General features: G+C 53.0%; 4 protein-coding genes across 4 annotated transcripts; 2 read left to right on the forward strand and 2 right to left on the reverse strand.

Annotated features, from left to right (window-relative positions):
- Positions 1–228: 228 nt before the first annotated feature.
- Positions 229–2,695, reverse strand: ENH_00029780 (hypothetical protein, conserved; the record flags this gene model as incomplete). Its single annotated transcript, XM_013584854.1, has 5 exons — positions 229–903; positions 1,106–1,362; positions 1,575–1,623; positions 1,764–1,840; positions 2,041–2,695. 5 exons carry the CDS (start codon positions 2,693–2,695, stop codon positions 229–231), a joined length of 1,713 nt encoding a protein of 570 aa, XP_013440308.1.
- Positions 2,696–4,647: 1,952 nt separating this feature from the next.
- On the reverse strand, positions 4,648–9,196 carry ENH_00029790 (hypothetical protein, conserved; the record flags this gene model as incomplete). Its single annotated transcript, XM_013584855.1, has 14 exons — positions 4,648–4,800; positions 5,057–5,144; positions 5,365–5,472; positions 5,636–5,750; positions 6,029–6,172; positions 6,309–6,390; positions 6,487–6,538; positions 6,675–6,880; positions 7,035–7,135; positions 7,296–7,395; positions 7,773–7,826; positions 8,204–8,236; positions 8,487–8,555; positions 8,891–9,196. 14 exons carry the CDS (start codon positions 9,194–9,196, stop codon positions 4,648–4,650), a joined length of 1,611 nt encoding a protein of 536 aa, XP_013440309.1.
- A 631-nt stretch (positions 9,197–9,827) lies between these two features.
- On the forward strand, positions 9,828–10,981 carry ENH_00029800 (iron-sulfur cluster assembly accessory domain containing protein, putative; the record flags this gene model as incomplete). The annotated part of the gene is made up of 2 exons (XM_013584856.1): positions 9,828–10,537; positions 10,726–10,981. 2 exons carry the CDS (start codon positions 9,828–9,830, stop codon positions 10,979–10,981), a joined length of 966 nt encoding a protein of 321 aa, XP_013440310.1.
- A 1,831-nt stretch (positions 10,982–12,812) lies between these two features.
- On the forward strand, positions 12,813–19,255 carry ENH_00029810 (hypothetical protein; the record flags this gene model as incomplete). Its single annotated transcript, XM_013584857.1, has 11 exons — positions 12,813–13,544; positions 13,809–15,374; positions 15,594–15,687; positions 15,839–15,903; positions 16,055–16,146; positions 16,501–16,531; positions 16,641–16,981; positions 17,194–17,646; positions 17,976–18,443; positions 18,677–18,786; positions 18,927–19,255. 11 exons carry the CDS (start codon positions 12,813–12,815, stop codon positions 19,253–19,255), a joined length of 4,281 nt encoding a protein of 1,426 aa, XP_013440311.1.
- Positions 19,256–19,536: the final 281 nt, after the last annotated feature.

Raw genomic sequence — 19,536 nt, forward strand, 5'->3', positions numbered from 1 at the left:
GATGGCCGCAAGGTCGCGCCCAGAAGATGCATGCGCACTCCCCAGCAGCTCCAGAAAAAAGAGACACCTCGTTGGCAACAGCGGCCACGAGGTGAGCTGCTGGAGCACCAAGGTGCCCTCTCCTCGCTCCCGCAGCAGGAGGCTATTCGCTGCAGCAGCACCGGCAACAGCAAAGCCGACAGCTTCACAAAAGGAGGCCTGAATGAGATGTACTGATCCAACTAAACCTTAAGGTCTTGTACCTATGACTCGCATTGTGTGGCTGAACAGCCGAGAGCCGCTTCTCCAGAGCAATTCGTTCTGCAGCAACTGCCAGCGTCTTTGTTGCTGAGCACGCATAATGCGCAGCCACTGCTGCTGCTGGCGCTGTTGCTGCTTGAGGTCACGATGCTGCTTCTCCAGCCACAACCCTCTACTCAACTGCAGAGCGTCCACTGGCCCGCTCTGCAGTTGCTGTTGCAGCAGCTTCAGCTGTGTCTCCACTTCCTCTAGCTGCTCCTCCAGCTGCTGCTGCACACGAGTAGCAGCCCGCTGCTGCTGCAGGAGCAGCAAACAGCAAAAGCGACGCATGATGCGCCCCACACGGTTGGGGTTCAATGCTGCATCCAGAAACTGTGTGGGACTTTGGCGCGGAGGCACCAACAAGAAGAAGGACGTGTCGTTGCACACTGAGCAGAAGGCAGCAGCCGCACTCGCATAAAAAGTAGCTGGGTGCTTGATATGGCTACGAATGCGAAACCAACTCTCTAAAGTGCTTTCGGCGGCCACTGCTGAATCACGCTGCAGGTGGCTGTCTGCTGCTGCAGCCAAGAATCCACACCATTTCACCCAAAGGACAGAAGCAGCATCAGAAGAAGCAACAACCGCAGGACGCACTAACGGGAAGCGCCGCTTCGAAAGACCCTAGGGCAAAGGGGGACAACTGAAGAGCGCAGAGGAAGCAAAGAGCTGAACAGCGGCGGAATGCAGCCTGCGAAGAAGACGGAAAGGCTGCTTCCTGTACACAGGAAAAGAAGCATCGGCAGTAGCAACAGGTGACGTAAGTTCACCGTCAGGAAGAGCAAGCGTTGTGAATGTAGTATTAACCGGGTCAATGGCTGCTTACCCGCTGGTAGGCTAGGCCCACAAGGTGCCACAGAAAAGACCATGCCTCAGCGCCAGCAAACAAAGTTTGTTTCTGCAGCAGCGGAAACTGCAGCACCTGCTGCTTCTGCTTCTCCGCCGCGCCCTGCTGCCGCTCACTTGCTGCAGTTGCAAACGTAGACGTTGTCCCTTCTCTCATACCTGCTTCTGTGGCCTGTTGCTCCTGAAGGGCACCTGCTTCAGTCATTTTTTTGATTATCTTGCCTATTCGCTGCTCTTCTGTTGATACACAGATCACCCGAACCATTAAGCCTTAAGTCATAGACGATCAGCCCCTGTAATTACACAGTGTATATAGAAATGCTGACAGCTAACTAAAATACTAAAGGCCTCCTTGAGATCTAGAAGATGCATCGAATGTGTCCGCAACAGACAGTACCAATGCTTCAAAAATTGGCGCCACAGCAGCACTGCAGTAGTAGCAACTTCACCTGTGACAGCCGATTGGTCAGGGGGTCCGAAGACAGCATTAAGTGTGTCCTGCAGGAAGACGCAATCACTCACTTTGTTACACCTGAGCCCTTCGTCCCAGCCACTGGGCTAATATGCACCCGTACAGCCACACATATCACCGCCACACGATTTACTTCAGGTCTAAGCGCTAAGCACATAAACCTCACGTGGATTCTTGAGCTGTCTACAGCGAGGCTGCAGAGAGCAAGGAGAACCTGCCGCTGCACTCCTCCAGCTGGGAAGCCTGAGGGGAAGCTCGTGCATCACAACTTGTCAACCCCAATTGCTGTGTCCCGACAGAATGCACGGCGCAGTGAACGCAACACGTTGACTTAAGCAACAAATCCCCGTTCCACACATGGCACGGTGAGCCTGCACCAGTAGTAGCACCACTGATAGGACTATCGGGAACAGAAGCGCTGCTTGAAGCATAAGTCTCCCCACCCGGATCAGCCGCGGCTATATCAAGTATGGTCTGGGATGCCTGCTCGTCGGTTGCAATACGGCTCAGCGCATGCAGCCACTGGAGGCTCCCAGGGTCCCCAGCAACTGCAGCACGCAGCTCCACTTCAAGCGGCCCTCTGTTTACGGCCCGTTTACACAGAGATCTATGCGGCGGCGGCGCCCCTAGTTCGAGTGGACTCTCAGCACCGACGGAGGGAAAAAGCCATGAATAATCGCTAGCCCTCTTGTCTGTTGTATGGGCAGCACCTGCAGCTGCTCCTGTGCCTGCAGCTACTGTGACTGGTGTTGGATGCAAGGAGGGAGGTGGAGGGCAGAGTAGAGGGACGCTGTCTGGCGTGAAGTCAGAGAGTGGGACACAGCCGCCACTGTCTCTGCTGCTGCAGCTGCTGATTCTGCCTATGTTGCACGTGCCGCAGTGATGTCTAAGCAGGGAGATATGTTGATGCATGAGCTCTGTCATCATTTGGATCTGTCGTGTCATCCGAAATGCAGTCAACGCTGCGACTGCTGCCTCGAGCTGATACGCATAAATCTCAATGTCACTTCCTGTCACACGGCCGCAGCTTGAACCATGGAGAGTGCCAGTAGGATCTCTCTTGGCCCCACCCGCTCGGAATTCCCCTGGACTCCCCATGGTGGACCCCGGCTGGAATCTCCTGGACGGATCTAGCGCCGCACCGCCGAGCTGAGACGTCAGGCAGCCAACAGAGCAATCATAAACGGAGCTCTCAAATGCATATAGCGACTGGGAAGTGCAAGTCGAAAAGTGCTGGGGGTACCACGGGAGCAAAGCAAAGAGCATGTATAGTTCTCGGTCAGCGAAGCCCCTTTGATGATGTTGCAGTGTTTAGCCATGGCCGGCCATATAGCAGCTCATACAAATATGCCTATTTGCACAGTTAGAGCTGAGAAAAGATGCCGCTGCTGTAACCAAACCTTGCAGAACATCGAAGGGGCCGGGAACTTCCGCGTAGCTCAGGGTACAACGGTCCGCCAGTGTCTACATAAGCAATAGCAGGTACATCCCCTATGTCCATAAGGAAAACAGCGAAATATGCGACACTAAAGCCAAGAGATTAAGATTTTGTCGAAGAGGCTCCGTAGGTGAAGGGGCGAGGCGCGGAATCCTGCTAGGCTTGTGAGCGAGCAATGTGGCGTGTCCATGTGTCGTCAGTGCCTCGCTTCACTGCGCTTATGTGCCTTTCACCGTATTTACTCGAGAGTTGTTAGATATTTTTTGTGCGTCTGCAGTGGACGGTTAAGGAGGAGAAGGAAAAATGGGACACCTTACGCACATTAAAGCAGCAGACGTATCCAGCAGCTCTAGGTGCACGCACAACAGCAAATGCGGCCTGTGCACACATGAAGAAAATAGTTATTTTCACTAAGATATTACAATGCACTCCGCAATGATCTTGTCAGACGATCAGTGCCTGCCACCGAGCGGCTTTGTTGTTGAGTTCGAGGCAACAGCCCAGGTTTCACTCGTACATTCCAGCCACATTCCAGCCAGTGTACATTCCAGCCAGTGCAAAAATGTATTCACGCAAACTGCCGTCTCTAAAGCTACCCTCTAGCTGCGGACCACCTACGGAGGGCGCATTGCCATTCGCGGCCCTACAGGAGCAACTGGCGGCGTTCACTGCAACCTCTAGGTGTGCTGCGCCGAGTAACGATGTATAGCAGTGTAGATAACAACGCAATTCTTCATTCAGCACCCCGTTTTTGGTGCGCCAAAGGCTCCTCGGGCCTGTTACGGGCGCAATGCGACGAGGAGTATAGCGACTGTCGCTTCACTACACTTAACATCAGCTCGAAGAACCACTTGAAAAACAAGAAAAACAGAGTATGCGCCGCTCATGACGCTGCTGCTGCTGGATTTTGACTTAGATAGCTCGGAATAGCAAGCTATGTAGTTCTAGAGTAAGTAGCCAGTCAACAAGTGGCAGAAGTGGCAGCGTAAAAATTGATCTACGCACAGCTAGCTAGCACGCTAGCTACTCTGACAATAGAAAGAAAAGGCCCACAATGTGCTGTGTTGCCCAAATTTGCCGCGATGCAACAACTCTGCATTGCCAGCATTGCTACTCATGTTTCTGTCCACTATTACCTGTCAACCGGGCATTTTTCACATCCAGAAAGCTAGGCAGCCCTTGGAACCCCGTTGTTGCCAACAGTGTGAACTCGCACAATGCGACAGGATCTCCTGACCGCGTCAAGCAGCAGCAACAACGCGTACAGCCAAATCCGTCCCAGAGAGCTTCAACAGCTAGTTATTACTATCATCCTCCACTGCAGGAGTTGCTGTCCCAGTGCATCTCACAACTTGAAGTATCGAACTCCGGGACGGATATCAAAGGCGCTTATACGGGCCTGCCTGGTTTGAGCATTCTTCGTCTCCTCCTGCAGCAGGAATAGCACAGTGTGGCAATTGGCTAGAGCAACAGCACACCACGAGCTGTAGCACTTAAACACAGCAAGGAGGGACGTCATGCTAGGTTCAGCAGAGAGACATCTACTCATCACAATGAAGACAGCCTCAGTTCTGGCAAGACTAGTGAAAAAGTTACAACACCAAAGCAACGTTTAGTGCGTCACAGCAGCAACAAGAGCTGGTACCTTCAGCAGCTGTTTGTTGGCTTTTTTGTTTGCTCTCAGTAGGCGCTGGGCCTCCTTCACAGCAGCCTTGCGTACTTTCCTTTCCTCGGTTGTTTCCCCGCGAGGCCGATAAGTAGAGACCTAGGGGGAAAAGGTGCATTATGTGGAAGAAATAGCAAGAAAAACCAACACCTTCAGGAGAAATACACATAAAAAGAACAACAGACAAATTACTCGGGGAGAGGACCAAGGAAAGCTGAGGCACCACATAGTCTGACAATTAGCGGCAAGAAGACACTGGTACAAGCATACAATCACTTCATTACACGAGCTGGTAAAAAAGACATGAAGCCCCGGTGCCCTTAACAGCCCGCGCCCTTGCCTCAGGGAGCTCTACAGTTGTTCCCGTCTCCTCAAGGGTTGGAGGCAGCTGTGCGCGTCGGGGCCCCTGAGGCTCCTTAGCACCAAGGGCGCCTCCGCCTAGCCTGCACGGAGGACGGACAGGAGATTGGACTACAAAACGTCAAAATGGTTTCCTGTCTCTTCGACAGCCTTGGATACACTTGGACAGTCAACACGTAGACAAGCAGTAGCATCTAGCACTGCAGCAGCTCCTGTTGACCCAGAATTTGTAAAAAGAAGTGTTGCGACATTTGGATCGGAACCGGAAGATGATCATTAAAAACTGCGACTCGCGCTGCTTACGCTAGGTAAGGAGTCAAGGAAAGTTTAGTGGTTCTAGAGGAACCAACGATGATGGAACGCGGCTGTACTGACACCCCTGACCTTGCGCTGATGATGGTCTCTCCGTCCCTAAACCGATCGCAAACACTCACCACACAAGCGCAGCAAACCCTAAACTCAAGCACCAAACTCATGACCCTGCACTAAATTTACAACTTAAGCATCTAACATAAGCTTAGCAGCGGAAACGCGTTCTAAGCCCTGCCCTCAAGTCCCGCAGGCAGACGCGCACCATGATGGTCTCGCCCGAGCAGGCAATAGCGGTTCAACATGCACTGTAGGCGCCCTCTCCTCTTCTTCTTCTTGTAGTCTGGCAAGGGCAAGGGTCTTCTCTCTTAGTTCATCGTCTAAAGCATAACACAGCTGTGAAGCATGGGCCCAAAACCCTTAGCAGCAGCCTTTAGTAGCCTCTCGCCTCTCTTTGCAGCAGCTAATCACCTCTGTTAGGCATATCATCAGCTGCTGATCTGCATGCTGCTTGAGACATGTACTGGATAGCCCTCCCACGAGCAACAGGTACTTAAGGTATCCAAATAGTTCAACAGAAGCTCCTGGAAATGCGTGAGCACGAAAAACTTGGCTGCACAAATTGTCAACACCCGCCAGCTAGTGCTAACTTGCGCACCAATGTCACAAAGCCGAAAATCATCGTCCTCCCGCTTTAAATTGCTACTACTGTCGGCGCTGCTGCGGCTGCTGCTACTGCTGCTGCTATCTCTCCGGCGTTGAAGGTGCTCTCCCCGTTTCGAGATGTCCAAAGCGGGCGTTCCTGCAGCAGCCCCCACACTGCTAGCCACACAAATCCTTACCCTTCAAAAGAAACTAGGCTGAGGGAAAACGCATGCTCTGTGTCCCAGGTCTGCAAGGCTTTGGGGCTTTACAGCGTCTCAGGCTTGCTTGCATACGTTCTTGGGATTTCAAGAAGCTATCAAAGCACTCCTCGTAAGCAGAAAAAGAGTCGCTCTCATCCACCTCATCTGGGTCGAGCTGTACCAACACGCAAGCACTAATGACTCAGTAAATCATTTGCCATGAACACTGGAAAAAAGCAGATAAGTCAAGAATGGAGACAGAAGAACACACCTCGCCGATGCACTCGTCACGGTACTCCTCCAACAGCTGCTCAAGCCTCTGCCTGCACAAAACCGCATGACAAAACCGGGACCCTGAACCATGAAGTCTGCATCCTGGTGCGCTACTTTTGAGCAGCCCCATGATGAGCCTCATCGCTGCAACGGTATTTCAAGTCTGCTCTAGAGAAGTGCACTGACGCTTGCGTGTCGTCTGCGCTGGCTTTGTATGCACGTTTGTCCCTATCTGGGGTATCTATCTCCTCCTCTGAATAATCAAAGGTGTGCTCCTCGGTCCCAAGATCCTCGCTATCTCTCTCTTCAGGCTCCCCAAACAAACGATCGCTGATAGCCGGCGGCAGTAGCGGAGGTCTCGAGCCCCACAACAGTTCTTTCTCGTCAGGCACCTGGAACATTAAATGTTAGCCGACAGGAATAGCCCTAATGTTTGGCAAATATCTTTTTCGGAAGATTCGCTTTTCACAATGTCGCGTGGTCTTCACCCTATTTGCAAACGTTAACCCTTCAACCTGACCACATACTGTAAACCGTGAGCCGCACCCATTGTCTTCCATCTGCGTCAGTAGCTGCAGCGGCGACAAAGTCATCCGCAATCTCCTCGTAGGCATCACAGGCTTCTAGGGCAGCCAGAACCTGGCTAGCTGCAGAAGAACAGTCACAAACAGCGGTGGTTGCTATGGGGCTTTGCTGGTACTGTTGGTCTTGCTGCAAGAAGGCGCTGCTCCACTGGGTTCTATTTCCGAAGAAGCAGGAGCTGGTCAGAGCCACTTGGAAGCATCTTGTGGCTGCGTTTATCAGCACCTTCCTTGTCCCTCCTCATGTTTGCCTCTGCAGCCTTCTCCTCCTCAGCGATCGTTTTCTTGCCTTCTGGATGAGACAAGAGCGTGCCGCCCCCCAATGTCTAAGACAAATTATACACACACGCAGGAAGTGAAGAACCCTGATAATGAATGAGGAGTAAATAGCAAAGCTAAAGCGGCAAACCTATACACAAGAAAGAGCATGAATGCACGTAGCACGGAAAATAAGGTAGGCAAATAATTGAGAGAGACGCTCAGTAGACACGCTAGAGAGCGTCCGCGGAAGGAGGAAAAAACATGCAAAAGATCATGCTGCTAGACCTCAACAAACAGCAACCGACAAGATTGAAAGCAGACCAGCTCTACAACGCAAGAGAAAGCTATACAAAGTGAACGGAGCTTGCAAACACACAACAATGAGCACACGCAAACACTGCAGAACGTAAATAATGAAAACGCATAATGGGGGACGACTCACAACCAGGTGCTGAGAGTAGTCATATCCGTCTTGAGGAAAGTAGCAATCGCCGCTCTGTAGAGTCACACAAACAAAACGGAAGGTAAATTGTACGGAAAGACCTGGCAGAGACAAATTCACATTTACACAGTACTATTACAAATGCGGAGTCAAAGTATCGTGCAGACACAAGGACAAGCACAGAGTGGGGCATTACATGGGGACTGGACACGCGCAGCAATAGGAAAGACAGAAACAAACCAAGAATGGCCAGCATGCATAACGTAAATTGGTAGGGAGGCGAGTTTCCCGAACTTAGCCCTAAGCCCTACACCCTAAAACAAAAACCTGCGCCCGCAATATGTCTGTGAAAAAGAATAAAGCTTGTAGTTGCCCCAGAAAAAAGAAGTAACGGCACAACCATGCAAAAAAGGCAGGAATCGACGGCACACCAAGTCCGGTTCTGTAGGTCTTCTCTCGGGAACCTGAACAACAGAAACGCGCATCCGTGGGGTTTAAAGCCTTCAGCATGTAACATCGCCGGATGGCATCATAAGTGTAGAAAGGTTTTCCCCAAATGCAGCGGCAGGCAATAGCCAGAAGGGGAGCACTAATAATGGAGAGTAACCGAAAGAGGCAAATACATACGGGGGACAAAAGCACAAACCTACACACACAGACACAGTGGCTCAAACAAACACAGACAAGAAAACAGCTAAATGTAGTTATTCTTACGACTGTTTCAGTTCCAAATTCTTGTTGATCAATCTGCTTCTGTAGGTACTCTGGAAGGGGTTGCTGTGGCTGAAGACAAATCGACAGGACACTGGATCATACGTGGTTCATTACTTACGGTGAGCAAGAACCCGTTGTTCGTCTGTAAGGAACCAAAAAATGCAGAAGCACGGAAAGACGAAAATGTTGGTGGTTTTGACGCATCGTTGCTGTTGCTCTATTGGCTTCTTTCCTTTGGTTCGTGAGTCCGCTGCTGGACCTTCTAAGTTGCTTTTTCTGGGGACACTGACCAGCCTGTCAAACGTGCCCACAGTTTTTAACGTAGCGCCACAAAACCTAGCGACAGGAGGCAGGCTGAAGTGGAGCAGCAACGACTGCAGCAGCCATCAACGGCTGCAACTTACCTTGTTTCTGGCATTGGGAGGTATGACCCGCTGCAACTGCATGCGAACCGATTTTGTCTGGTCAGCTGCTGCTGGTCCCTGTCGCAATTGCTGCTGAGAGAGGGGCAATAACTTGAATGTGAAATTGTTGGGGTTATTTTTTTGGAACCGAACTTTCCGGCCTTTTCCCTGCTGCTGTTGCTGTTGTTTTTGCACTGTTGCTGTTGTCGGGTCCCCTGAGTCTTTCGCTGTTACTGCTCCTGATGCATTACTTTCGGGGGCCTCAGCAGGAGGCCCCTCAGTAGTGTATGTTCCCTTCTTTGACATTTGAAGGTACTGGACTAGAAGACAAACTCAAGCCGCTCTTGCAACTGAACGCAGGTACTGCTCTTGCTGTTGCCGCCTTTCTGCAGTTGCCGCGCACAACAGGAATGCCTGATGGAATCAAAGGAGATAGCCGACCTTGTTGGCCGAAATATCAGGCCCAAGCATCGATATTTCGAACCCGCATCAGTCAACGTCACGGTTACCCCTCCTCTGCGTCATCTAAACTATCCCTCAAATAAGCTCACAGTTTTCACCACAAAAGGTACAAATTTTAGCGTGAAACGCTTGCGTGTGGGTTACATGCGGAGCGGAGCAGTCGCAGCTGCTGCTGTTGCATGCGCCAGCAGCAGCCGGAAGTACGTTTCTGGATTTGTTTTATCAACGGTGGAGGGAAGCGGTAATAATCACTCAAATGCAACTTCCTTTATTTCTTTTCTCTGTGCTGGTTTAAGCAAGTTTTCTTGTCGTTTGGCAGCGGCAGGTATAATAGCGTGTGCGGCACTGCGGCGGCAGCGGGACTTAGTGTGAATATGGTGGGCAGGTTTGTGTCTCATTCCTGTCCTTCTGTTTCATACTTTGCAAAGCTCCGCATTGTCCAGTTATGTTTCACTTAGTAGGCACTCATCTGTGGATGGCTGCTGCTGCCGCTGGTGCTGCTCGCGCAGCTTCAGCAGTGGGACGGCACTCAGCTAATGCTGTTGTACCAAGAACTGTGGGATGCCGTCCTATAGCTTCAACAGCCGCAGAAGCCAGAGTGCTTAGAAATATCTGCCGCAGCTACGCCTCTTTTTCGGGCGAAGCTGCTGTTGGCATCTCAGTCAACACAACTTGTGGAATGCTACAGCAACAGCACCGCCTTTGCCGTGTGGCGTACAATATTGGTAACGGAAAGAGCATCAGCACATACTTAAGGACTTTTAAAACCGTCTCACCAGCAGCTGCCATTGAGAGGCCTCGACCTACAGAGGCCTCTTTCGGCGCCGAGGACAGTAATGTTGCAGCAAGGGCAGCAGAAGCAGCAACAGCGACAAATACTGATGCTTCAACAACAACATCTTCGGTCTTAGATGATCAGGAGAAGCTCCTCCTTCGATGCACTGATAAACCAAACTACGAGATCTATGCCTCACCTTCTGTCATCTCCAGGTTGCAGTACGTCAAACAACGACGAAAGGCTTCTGTTACCCCTGCAGCCGCAGGGGAGAAAACTCCTCCCGCAGAAACTACAGCAGCTTCTGATTGCCTTGGACTCAGAGTAGCAGTTTCAGGGGGAGGATGCAGCGGCTACAAATATTCCTTTGCAGTGGTGTCGCTTGAAGAAGCAGAGCGAGACGGGGACCTGTAAATTTTAGACCCTACGCTCTTGCACTCAGATCTCGAATTTTTGTGATGAGCGGTGATCAGAGAATTCGAACCTGGCGCAAACGGCATTAGGCTTTTGTCTTTTTCCCTAGGCTTTTGACTTTTTCAGTTATTTGCAATGCAGCGGCTAAGGGTTTTAGGATTTTTCGTTGCTGTGTTTGTCGCAGGATCTTCCGGTCATCTCCCGAGCTGGCCTGCGAAGAGAAGACAAGCCTTGAGGATGGCACCATTAGTAGCACAAGCAGCGCCAACAACGACTGGTTTGTGTGTTTTCATCCTTCCGCGTTGCGTTTGGTTGAAAGCGGCAGCTTTGTCGCATTTGAGTCCTCATTGGGCGGTTCTTCGTTCGTTTTGAAAAAAAACAAGAAGGCATCAACCACCTGCAGCTGCGGACATTCCTTTGGCATAGACATTCCGTTCTAGATGCCTATGGCGGCCTTCACCTACTGCGTCAGCTCCTGCTGCTATTTGTGCTGCTGGCGCTGAGTATTTTTCACCGGGTGATGGCTCCAGTGGGGGTGGTGATGCTTCTGAAATTGCTGGAGCTTGCAGCGGGCGGTGGTGCTGCTGTTATAAGGGGTAGCGGAGGCGGTGCTGCTGCTAGTGCTGCTTTGAAGACTCGTGTTTGTGGAAGGGTCGTATTGGTACAGGACACGTACGGGCTTGCCTGTTGTTTGCTTCCGGGGATTTTTCGTCTACAAGCTGCACCAACTGAATCCCAAATGCTGACCGGAAACTTCTTCGGCGTGAAGCATATGCCTACACAGAAAGACATGTGGATAGCATGTGGATGTGCCGCGCCGGTTCATAGCGTCACTCTTTGCGGGTTCAGTTGGGGTGAAGTGTCAGCCATTCACTGCGTGCGGCGCACAGCGTCCTACTGCTGCCGAGGCACAAGGCGGCAGCAGCAGCTGGGGCGGCAGCTGCAGCAGGACATACATAGGCCCTACCAATCGTGGCTTGAGCCCACGGGCAGGGAAAACGACGTCGATGCAGCAACAGTAACCCACGGCGAAGGGTTTCGTTCCCTCTTCGAGCCACGTAGAGGCTCTTTTTTCTCCCCACAACGGCTCAGGTTTCTGTTTCGCTGCATTCTGCCCCCGCTGCCAGTGGGTTTGCGGGAACCAGCGAACAAGCTGCAAACCCTAAATTGCCATTATGAGTTTTCTAGAGTACCTGGCAGCTGCCGCATTCTAGTGTGCGGCTCGCAGCCATGGAACAGCCATGGGCTGTTGTATGCGCAACGCTATTGCCCAACGGCTAGCGGAACGAGCTGAGGCCAGAAAAAGCCAGGTATAAAAGCGATAAGGAGCCTCTCAAAGGCGGATCTCTGCTCGAAATATTGCGTATTTGTGGATTTTGCTCCGCTCGAGGTTGGGGGGTGGCGGCTGTCTGAGTAGCCGAAATATTGCCATTTTGCCGGTAGTGGGGCAGGTAGAGAAGGCAACAAAGAGCCTCTGGCTCAAGGCGTAGTGCTGCGCAACAGTATAGTTGTGAACATACTTGAGATACAGAGGGGAGGCATGCGCGGGGTTCGTGCTTGTCTGCACAGTGGCCGTGCGAAAGAGAGGGTGCCGTCTCTGGTGCCTGGGGCGTCAGGCTCCTTTTAGCCCATGCGGCTTCTGTGTTCCAGTTTAGCTCGTTTCTGAGTTTCAGTCTTAATGTAGCATCCAATGGCGTACACTGAGGCGCGCAGCTGTTGCATGCGCGGATACTGGCCAGGCAAATTCAAAACCCTAGCCCCTCAACCCTAACGCCGATTGGCAGTACTTGTGGCTAGTTGTTGACTAGGCGGGATCTGTTTACTTTTGCAACCTGTGTGCATGCATGCTGGGGCTGCAGCCCCAGCAGCTGCTGCAGTCGATGCATGCGCTGTTGGCGCTGCATCGTAGAAAATATCCCACCAAACGCATGAGCGTTTCCTTTGGTTCCTTCATTTTCGTTGTAGTCTAGAGCCCTTGGGGGGGTTGTTTCGAGGCGATGCATTTGCATTTAGCAGCTGCTGCAGAGGCACGCGCTGCAGCAACCGCAGCAGGAACGACTGCTCCTGCTGTTATGCTGCAGCAACGTCAAATACACGGGCCTTTTTTGAAGCAGCACATATTAAAGATCTAGAGGCCTCCTCAGCGACAACATCATTCCCTTGTCAAAGCGCGTGCTCCAGGACCAGCTGGTTGGTTCACAGCTGCTGTGCAGCAGCAACGTGAGCTGCGCAGCAGCAGACCCGTAGCCGCTGCAGCTGTTACAGAAGCTGATGAGTCGACCATCTGCTTCACCTGCCTCTGTGGCAGGTCCAGGGCAGGGGAGCTGCGGGTGCCCCCAGCTGTCCTACCCCACGAATGAGGATATGCAAATAGCCCGTAGCAGTTTCTTACAGCTGGCCGCGGCGCTGGAAGCAGCGGCAAGAGGCAAGAGTCTCAGCAGTTCTGTGGAGGCGCTCAGGTGGTCACTTAGGGGGCTGCAAGACGTGGGAAAGTTGTTACTGTTGCTGCTGCAGCAGCAACAACGCTGCAGGACACTCCTTTCGCACTCAGTTTGGCCCGCAGCTGCAGAGAAAGTTTCTGCTGCATGTAGAAGCTATACTGAGGAATTCCTGCCTCAGATGCTACTTCTACACACCGTGGAGACTCAGTTGCAGGAGCAGGAAACGCAGCAGCAGCAACACACACTGCAGCAGCAGATGTTGCAGCTGGCAAGGGAACTGCAGCTGCTGCAACTCAGCTTTATGCACAAGCTGTTGGAGCAGGAACCAACAGCAGCGCCTGTCTGCGCTACCCCCATCGCCATGATCCTTAGCATGCACAGTGACGTGTGGTACACCAGCGCCAGCTCCACTACCAGCGACGGCGATAGCAGCAGCAGCAGCTTACAGCTAAATGTAGTGATGGCAACTTTTGACTTGATGCAGAAGTGCGGGGCAACACTGCTGCAGGAGACCCTTGCTGCAGCAGGCCGACTCAGCGGCAGGGGAACAGCCGCAGTGGCGGTGAGTGTGCAGCTTCTGTCTAAGCGACGGCCATAGCCCCCAAGCCCCGTCAGTTTCCTTTGCTGCCATCTAGTCAAAAGCTAGGTCTGTTGACACGTTAGCAGCAGCTGTTTCCATGCATGCAAATCAGGCGCAAAGAAGTCGCCAACGCTGAGTCTATGTTAGACCAACGCAGCCCTGGAGTTCACCCATCTTCCTGCCGTAATCAAATGGGCATCATGTCTAGGTTTGCTGCTGCTGCTGCTGCTGTTTCCGTCGCTGCAGGATTACATAGGTGGCGCAGCCGCATGCACCCGGGGCTTTGCAGCACTCAGCAGCATCCGTTCTCACGTCCACGAAGCCCTTGTGCGCTTGCCGCTGCTTCTGGCCCCCGCTGACACTTGTGGGGTCCCAGAAGGGCAGCAGCAACAGGACCAGGACAGGCGGGCTGCTGCGGCGCGGTGTATGCGCAGTTGCTTGTCTGTTCTTGCGTCTTGGGCTGAGGTACTCCACTCGCTTGCTGAGGACCCTGGAATTGCTGCCTCCGCCAGTAGAGGCCAACAGCAACCGCAACACGCATTGCTGCTGCAGCCGGAAGCAGCCCATGCAGAGCAGCTACTGCGGCACACTGCAGCGGCATGGGAAGAAGCCGATACTCAGCTGCTGCTGAAGTTGCTGCTGCAACCACCACACACTCATACGGAGACTCCTGCCACAACACCAGTTACACTAAAAGATAAGGGTGCCCACGTGGGTGGTGCTGCGACCTCAGCAGCCGCAGCAGCGTCGGCAGTCTCATCAACAGCAAGAGGAAAGGCGCTTGTGAACCCTCTCGTGTACGGCGAGGTGCTTCAGACGGCTATTTGGATATGCTGCCGTTTGCCACGGCGGCTGTCCTTCTTTCTGCAGCCTCTTATTCAAATTGCGGACGTGCTTCGAGGGTTTCACCAACAAGTCGTAGATGCTGCTGCTGCAGAAGACAATGAAGAAGCGGACTTCTCCAAAACAACAGATATCGCTGTTGCCGGGAACAAGGGCTGCGGGATCCGCTGCGTCGCCACAGCTGCAGCAGTCTGTGGTGGTTCTGCTGCAGTGCATGCTTTGCTGCTGTTGCTGCAGCGAGAGGGTCTGCGGCTGCTAGCGTCTCCCCGGTGCTCTCCGGCCGCAGCTCTTCTGCTTATAGATGCAGCAGGTAGACGGGAGCCTGCCCGATTGCTGCAGCGGGAAGCGAATGCCAAGTTTCAGTCCATGTGGGCAAGTAAGCAGCGGAGCAGTAGCGGGAGCTGCAGCAGCCCGCCGCTTGAGGAGACCGCTGCTGAGGTTAGCCTTCCAAAAAAGCGACGCATCGTAGAAGCCAGCATCGACAGCAGCAGCAATGCCAGTAACGGCAGAGCAGCACAAGAGAAAGAAGAACGAATTTCCGCCGCTGCTGCAGCAGAGAGTGTTGCTGCAGCGTCTGCTGATGCTGCGGCTGCGTCCCGCGTGCTGCTTGTAGCAGAGACAGATGCGGGAGCATGGCGGTCTCATGAGCAGCAAGTGGACGCCACTTCGTTGTTGCTGGATCTGTACAACCCGCAGCGCCTCACAGCTATGCTGATACAGGGGCTGCAGCGAGGCAGCAACAGCAGCAACGGCCGCGGCGGCAGCAGCGGCAGCCTAGCTGCAACGACCCGCGCGTGCGCGCCTGCAGTGGAGTTGCTGCGTGCAGCAGAGGCGAGACTTCAAGCGGGAGACAGCATACGCAGCAACGATGGCCCACCAGTGCGGGCCTCTTTTGGGGAAGTTCAGCATTCACTGCCAGCCCTTTTTGAACTTCAGGATGTGCAGGAAGAACCAATGGGCTGCAGTACAGTACGTTGCCATGGACGCTAGAGTGCTGTGCTGTGAAGCTTCACAACCTAAGTGACTACTTACACTTCAAGTTGAAAGTGAATCAGGAGCAATGCAGCAACGACGCCAGCAGCGCGAGCAGCTAAGACAGACGGCAGCTACTGGCCCCGATCTGTCCATTGGTCAAGCTTTCGTGCACTCATCTGCTCGCTGCAACTGTTGCCGCTGCTGTTGCTGCAGGAAACGGAAGAAAGCAGCCTGGCTATTTCTTTCGCGCCACGGCTGTCTGCGTCTCCAGAGGCCTACATGGAGTTGCTTGCTGCGCAGGTGCTTGGTAGGCTGCTTTGCTTCTTCTACTGCTGTTGGAGCAGTAGTAGTTCTTGTTGCGGCAAAAGCATCTGGTTTTAATGGTTCCTGCGCACTCGCCGATGCTGCTACTGCGAAGGCGAATGTTTGCGCTACTATTTTGGGTCTGTTCCCCGTAGGCGGTCCCCTTCCGGAGTGTCTTCCTGGCAGCAATGCGTATGCAGACCGTCTTTTATTCTTGCAGGTGAGGTTTTGAGGTAATGTCCGTGCCTTAGGAAGCCTGTGTCTGCTGTGTCGTCATGATGAGCCACTGAGGAAGCTGCCTTTACGGCATGCGATATCTGTGGCATTTCGCTCATTTGCTGTTTCCGCTGCTGCTTTTGTCGTTCTTGCAGTGGCGGCAGCAAATTTTCTTGCGGCTGGCCGAGCGGATGGCAGAGCCTATGAAGGATGCTTTGTTGCTTAGGGCCGTCAGAGCGATTTTCAAGTGGGTGTTGCACCTGCTATCTGCAGTTGGCTGGTTTCACAACCCTTCGTTTCTGTGTCCGCCTTCGCGGCATTTCGTTATTGAATTCCTCCTGCGGAATGCTTCTTGCGAAGTGCTTGCTGCTGCTTTGCTTATTGCCGCTGTGCTGGTGCGGCTGAATGGTTAGTGTGTTTATTGAGTATGTTGCACAATGTCTCCTTTCTAGCATACTGCTGAATTGGTTGTGCCTGTTTGTTTGCGAGCTCGTCTCCGTTTGTTTACATGCCACACCTGGCTTCTAATCCTATTATCTCGGGCTGAAGCTCTAGGGTTTCAGAGTTTCAGAGCTTTTGCTGTGTGGTCGCCGGTTCTCAGGAATGAAGAGGCTTTACAGGTGTCTCCTCAGGTAGGCAGCTGCTGTGTGCTGTGCGTTTTCCCATGTGATTGCTGCGTTAGCAGCAGCCACTACAGTGATTGTTCCCGTGTAGACGTACGCTGCTTTGTTGCCGCTGCAGGAGACCAGCGGCAGCACTCCCTTGTTCGTGCTTCAAGCAAAGCTGGCACTGTCTCTCGATCTTCTATTTTTTATCTCAAGCCGCAGCTGTAGCAATTACATTAAACAACGGCAGTTGCGACTTTCACAAGCTGCATCAGAATTAGGGGCGGCAGCAACAACAGCCGTGCAGCCTACCCTAACGCTTGCGCTTATAGGGAAATTGCCAGAAGCCTTGGAAGGGTGGTACCCCTGGAGGTTCCTCGTAAAGGGTTCCTGGGTTACCTCAACGTTCACAACTTATGAGAAGGCCTTCGCGGAATGCCTGTCCATGGCCTACTGCCAGGAGCTCTTGGATGACACGTAATACAAATTGGGCTTTCATAGCTGCTCGCAGTGCTGCTGTTGCTTACATCCTTCTCAGGCGCCCCCTCTTTGTCGAATGTCGCTGTCAATGTCAAAGCCATAGGGGCAGGCTGTTTCTGCTGCTGCAGTGGTCGTTACTTCGACACAGGGAGTTGTGGTTGCTGCTACAGGCTCATCTCTTGCTGCTGTGACTGTTGGTTCTTCTGTAGGGCATTGCGAGCTGCATACAGTCAGCTCATGGGGCGCTTTCTCGTGGCCTCACCGCTCGTGCCTCCCTCAGCTTTTGCGTTCCTTGCGTGGCTGGCAGACGGAGAGCCGCCGGCAGCAGCAGCTGCTGCTGCTGCAGATGCAGCCGGAGCGGCAACTGCTCCAACAGCAGCGTCAGCGAATTTACATGAGCAACAGAACCAGTCGCTCAGCGTGCAAGCACACGGCGAAGCTGGAATAGCAAATATGGACGATAGTGCGATGCAGGTCTGCACAGTACAGCCTGAATACCGTGGGCAGCAGCCGCAAGTGCAGCTGTTTGCTGCAGCGGATTTGGTTGCTGCATGCGGTCTCAGTGAGAGCCGCAGCGCCAAGGCCTTGGCCAACGATAGGCGGCTTGTAGTCGCTGCTCTTTCACAAATCATTAGGAGAAAGAACGCACCGTTGTCTCGGAGGTAAATTTCTGTCCCAAGCGTAAAACCCCTGACCAAAATCATGAATGCTCCGATTGCCGTATTGAAAATGCTTCACAAGTTGGAAAGTTTAGGCTCTTGTGTACGTCACAAGTTGGAGTGAGAGAAAGGAAAGTAATACGAGACATCAATTCTTACTGCGGATCTGGAGAGAATACAGAACAACACGCGGGAGTCCAGAGTCTTTTGTTCCTACCACGGTCGCTGCCTCACCTGAAGCTACTACATTTAAAAATTTTGCATTTCTTGCTAGCAATCTCTTAATGCTTCTAAATTTATTGCTGTTGCTTTACTGGCTGCTGTGGGTGCAGAACTGCGTTTACGCTGCTCATGCGCCTTTGCCATGTGGGCTCTGTGGGCTGCCGCCGTCTCTTCTCCCGTCTTTTCGCCTCCGTGAAGGGCACATACACTCCGCCAGCCGATAACTGGCAGCAGCAAACAATTAAAGATCTCCTTCTGCGCCACAAAGTCCCAGACGCAGCGCCATCATCAACAGTAGTAACGCAGGCCAGCGACTCCGAAATTAGTGTGAGGGCCCCCCAAGGGGCCCCCTTGTGGCAGATGCCAGCGCGTTTGCTGCAGCAGAGCGGCTTGAAGGTGCTACAGGAGCCGCCACATCACCAGGGGGATGAAGCAGCCACTGCTGCAGCTGCCGCCTCTGCTGCATCAGCGGAAGGGGCTTCCGAGGGTGCAGTATCCTCTATCGAGCTGCAGGGCTGGGGGTCGCCGGAATACTTTTCCGGCCGCTGGGTTGAGGAAGTGGCTTCCCTTGTTTTTGCGTAAGAGTACACTGCTTGAGGCTTCTGGCTGAGCTCTTGTTGAGCGTTTTTCCGTTGGCGTGTTTGCCAAGTGCTTAGGGCAGCCCCTAACGGCTCTAAGCACATCTATCGCACAACGATGCGCTGCAGTGCCGCGCATACTCATTTGCTTCGAACGACAGATTTGGACAGAGCTAAACATGCGTTGCCTTTCTGTTGCTGCCTCTTTCTGCATCTGTCGTTGGTGTTCGCAGCTCAGCTGGAGGACCAGGATCGGTGGAGGCGCTCCTGGGTCTTATGCGCATCAGCGCTTTCCCTGCTGCTGTTGCCTCAACACTGCTGCGGGAAATATCTACTGTTGCAGGTAGGGGTGGTGGGTTGCCGGCGCAGTTGTTGTTGTCGCCTTTGTTGCTGGCGGTGTTTGCTCACGGTCTATGCCTTGGTATTGTGGGTCCCGCGGCACAACTCCATGCGGTCCTGTCTATTATATCTTCTCTGCCTCAGATGCCGGGGAAGCAGCTGCTGCAGCTGCAGTAGAAGCAGCAACTGCTGCTACTGCAAGAGAGACGATAGAGCCACCGGAACGCGATACATCGGCTGCGGCGGAGGGGGAAGAGGCAACAGATGCCACAGCAGCCGCTGCTGCACTCGCCACGGCACTAAAGGCGAAAGCTGCAGCAGCAGCTGCCGCCTTCGACATGCGCAGCAGTGTCTTTGCAGTTATAGCAGCGAGGAATCCCTTTCTGCTGCACCTGCTGCTCCGCGTTGCTCTTTCTTGTTCAGACGATGAAGCGCTACAGCGTCATGAACAGCTGTTGCTGCAGGAAAGTTGAACGAAAACAGCAGTGACAATGCAATTTAACAGATGCACTAACAGTTGACGTGACAAACTCATTCAATAAAGCAGCAGCGTGCGTTTTCTGCTCCGCAGATTATAAAGCAAATAAATGACCTTCATCACCAGGTGTATCCGCAGCTGATCGAAGTGAGGCTGCAGCAAGATGCGCTATGTCTCCTCAGCATCAGCAAAAATAATGCCGTGCTCAGCATCTGCAGCAACAACAGCGGCACGAACGTTTTGTCCTCACATGTGATTTTGCCATTGCAGCTCCAC

Source organism: Eimeria necatrix, genomic scaffold (genome assembly GCF_000499385.1).
Source record: "Eimeria necatrix Houghton genomic scaffold, Enh_scaff217, whole genome shotgun sequence".
In the NCBI taxonomy this organism is placed as follows: Eukaryota; Apicomplexa; class Conoidasida; order Eucoccidiorida; family Eimeriidae; genus Eimeria; species Eimeria necatrix.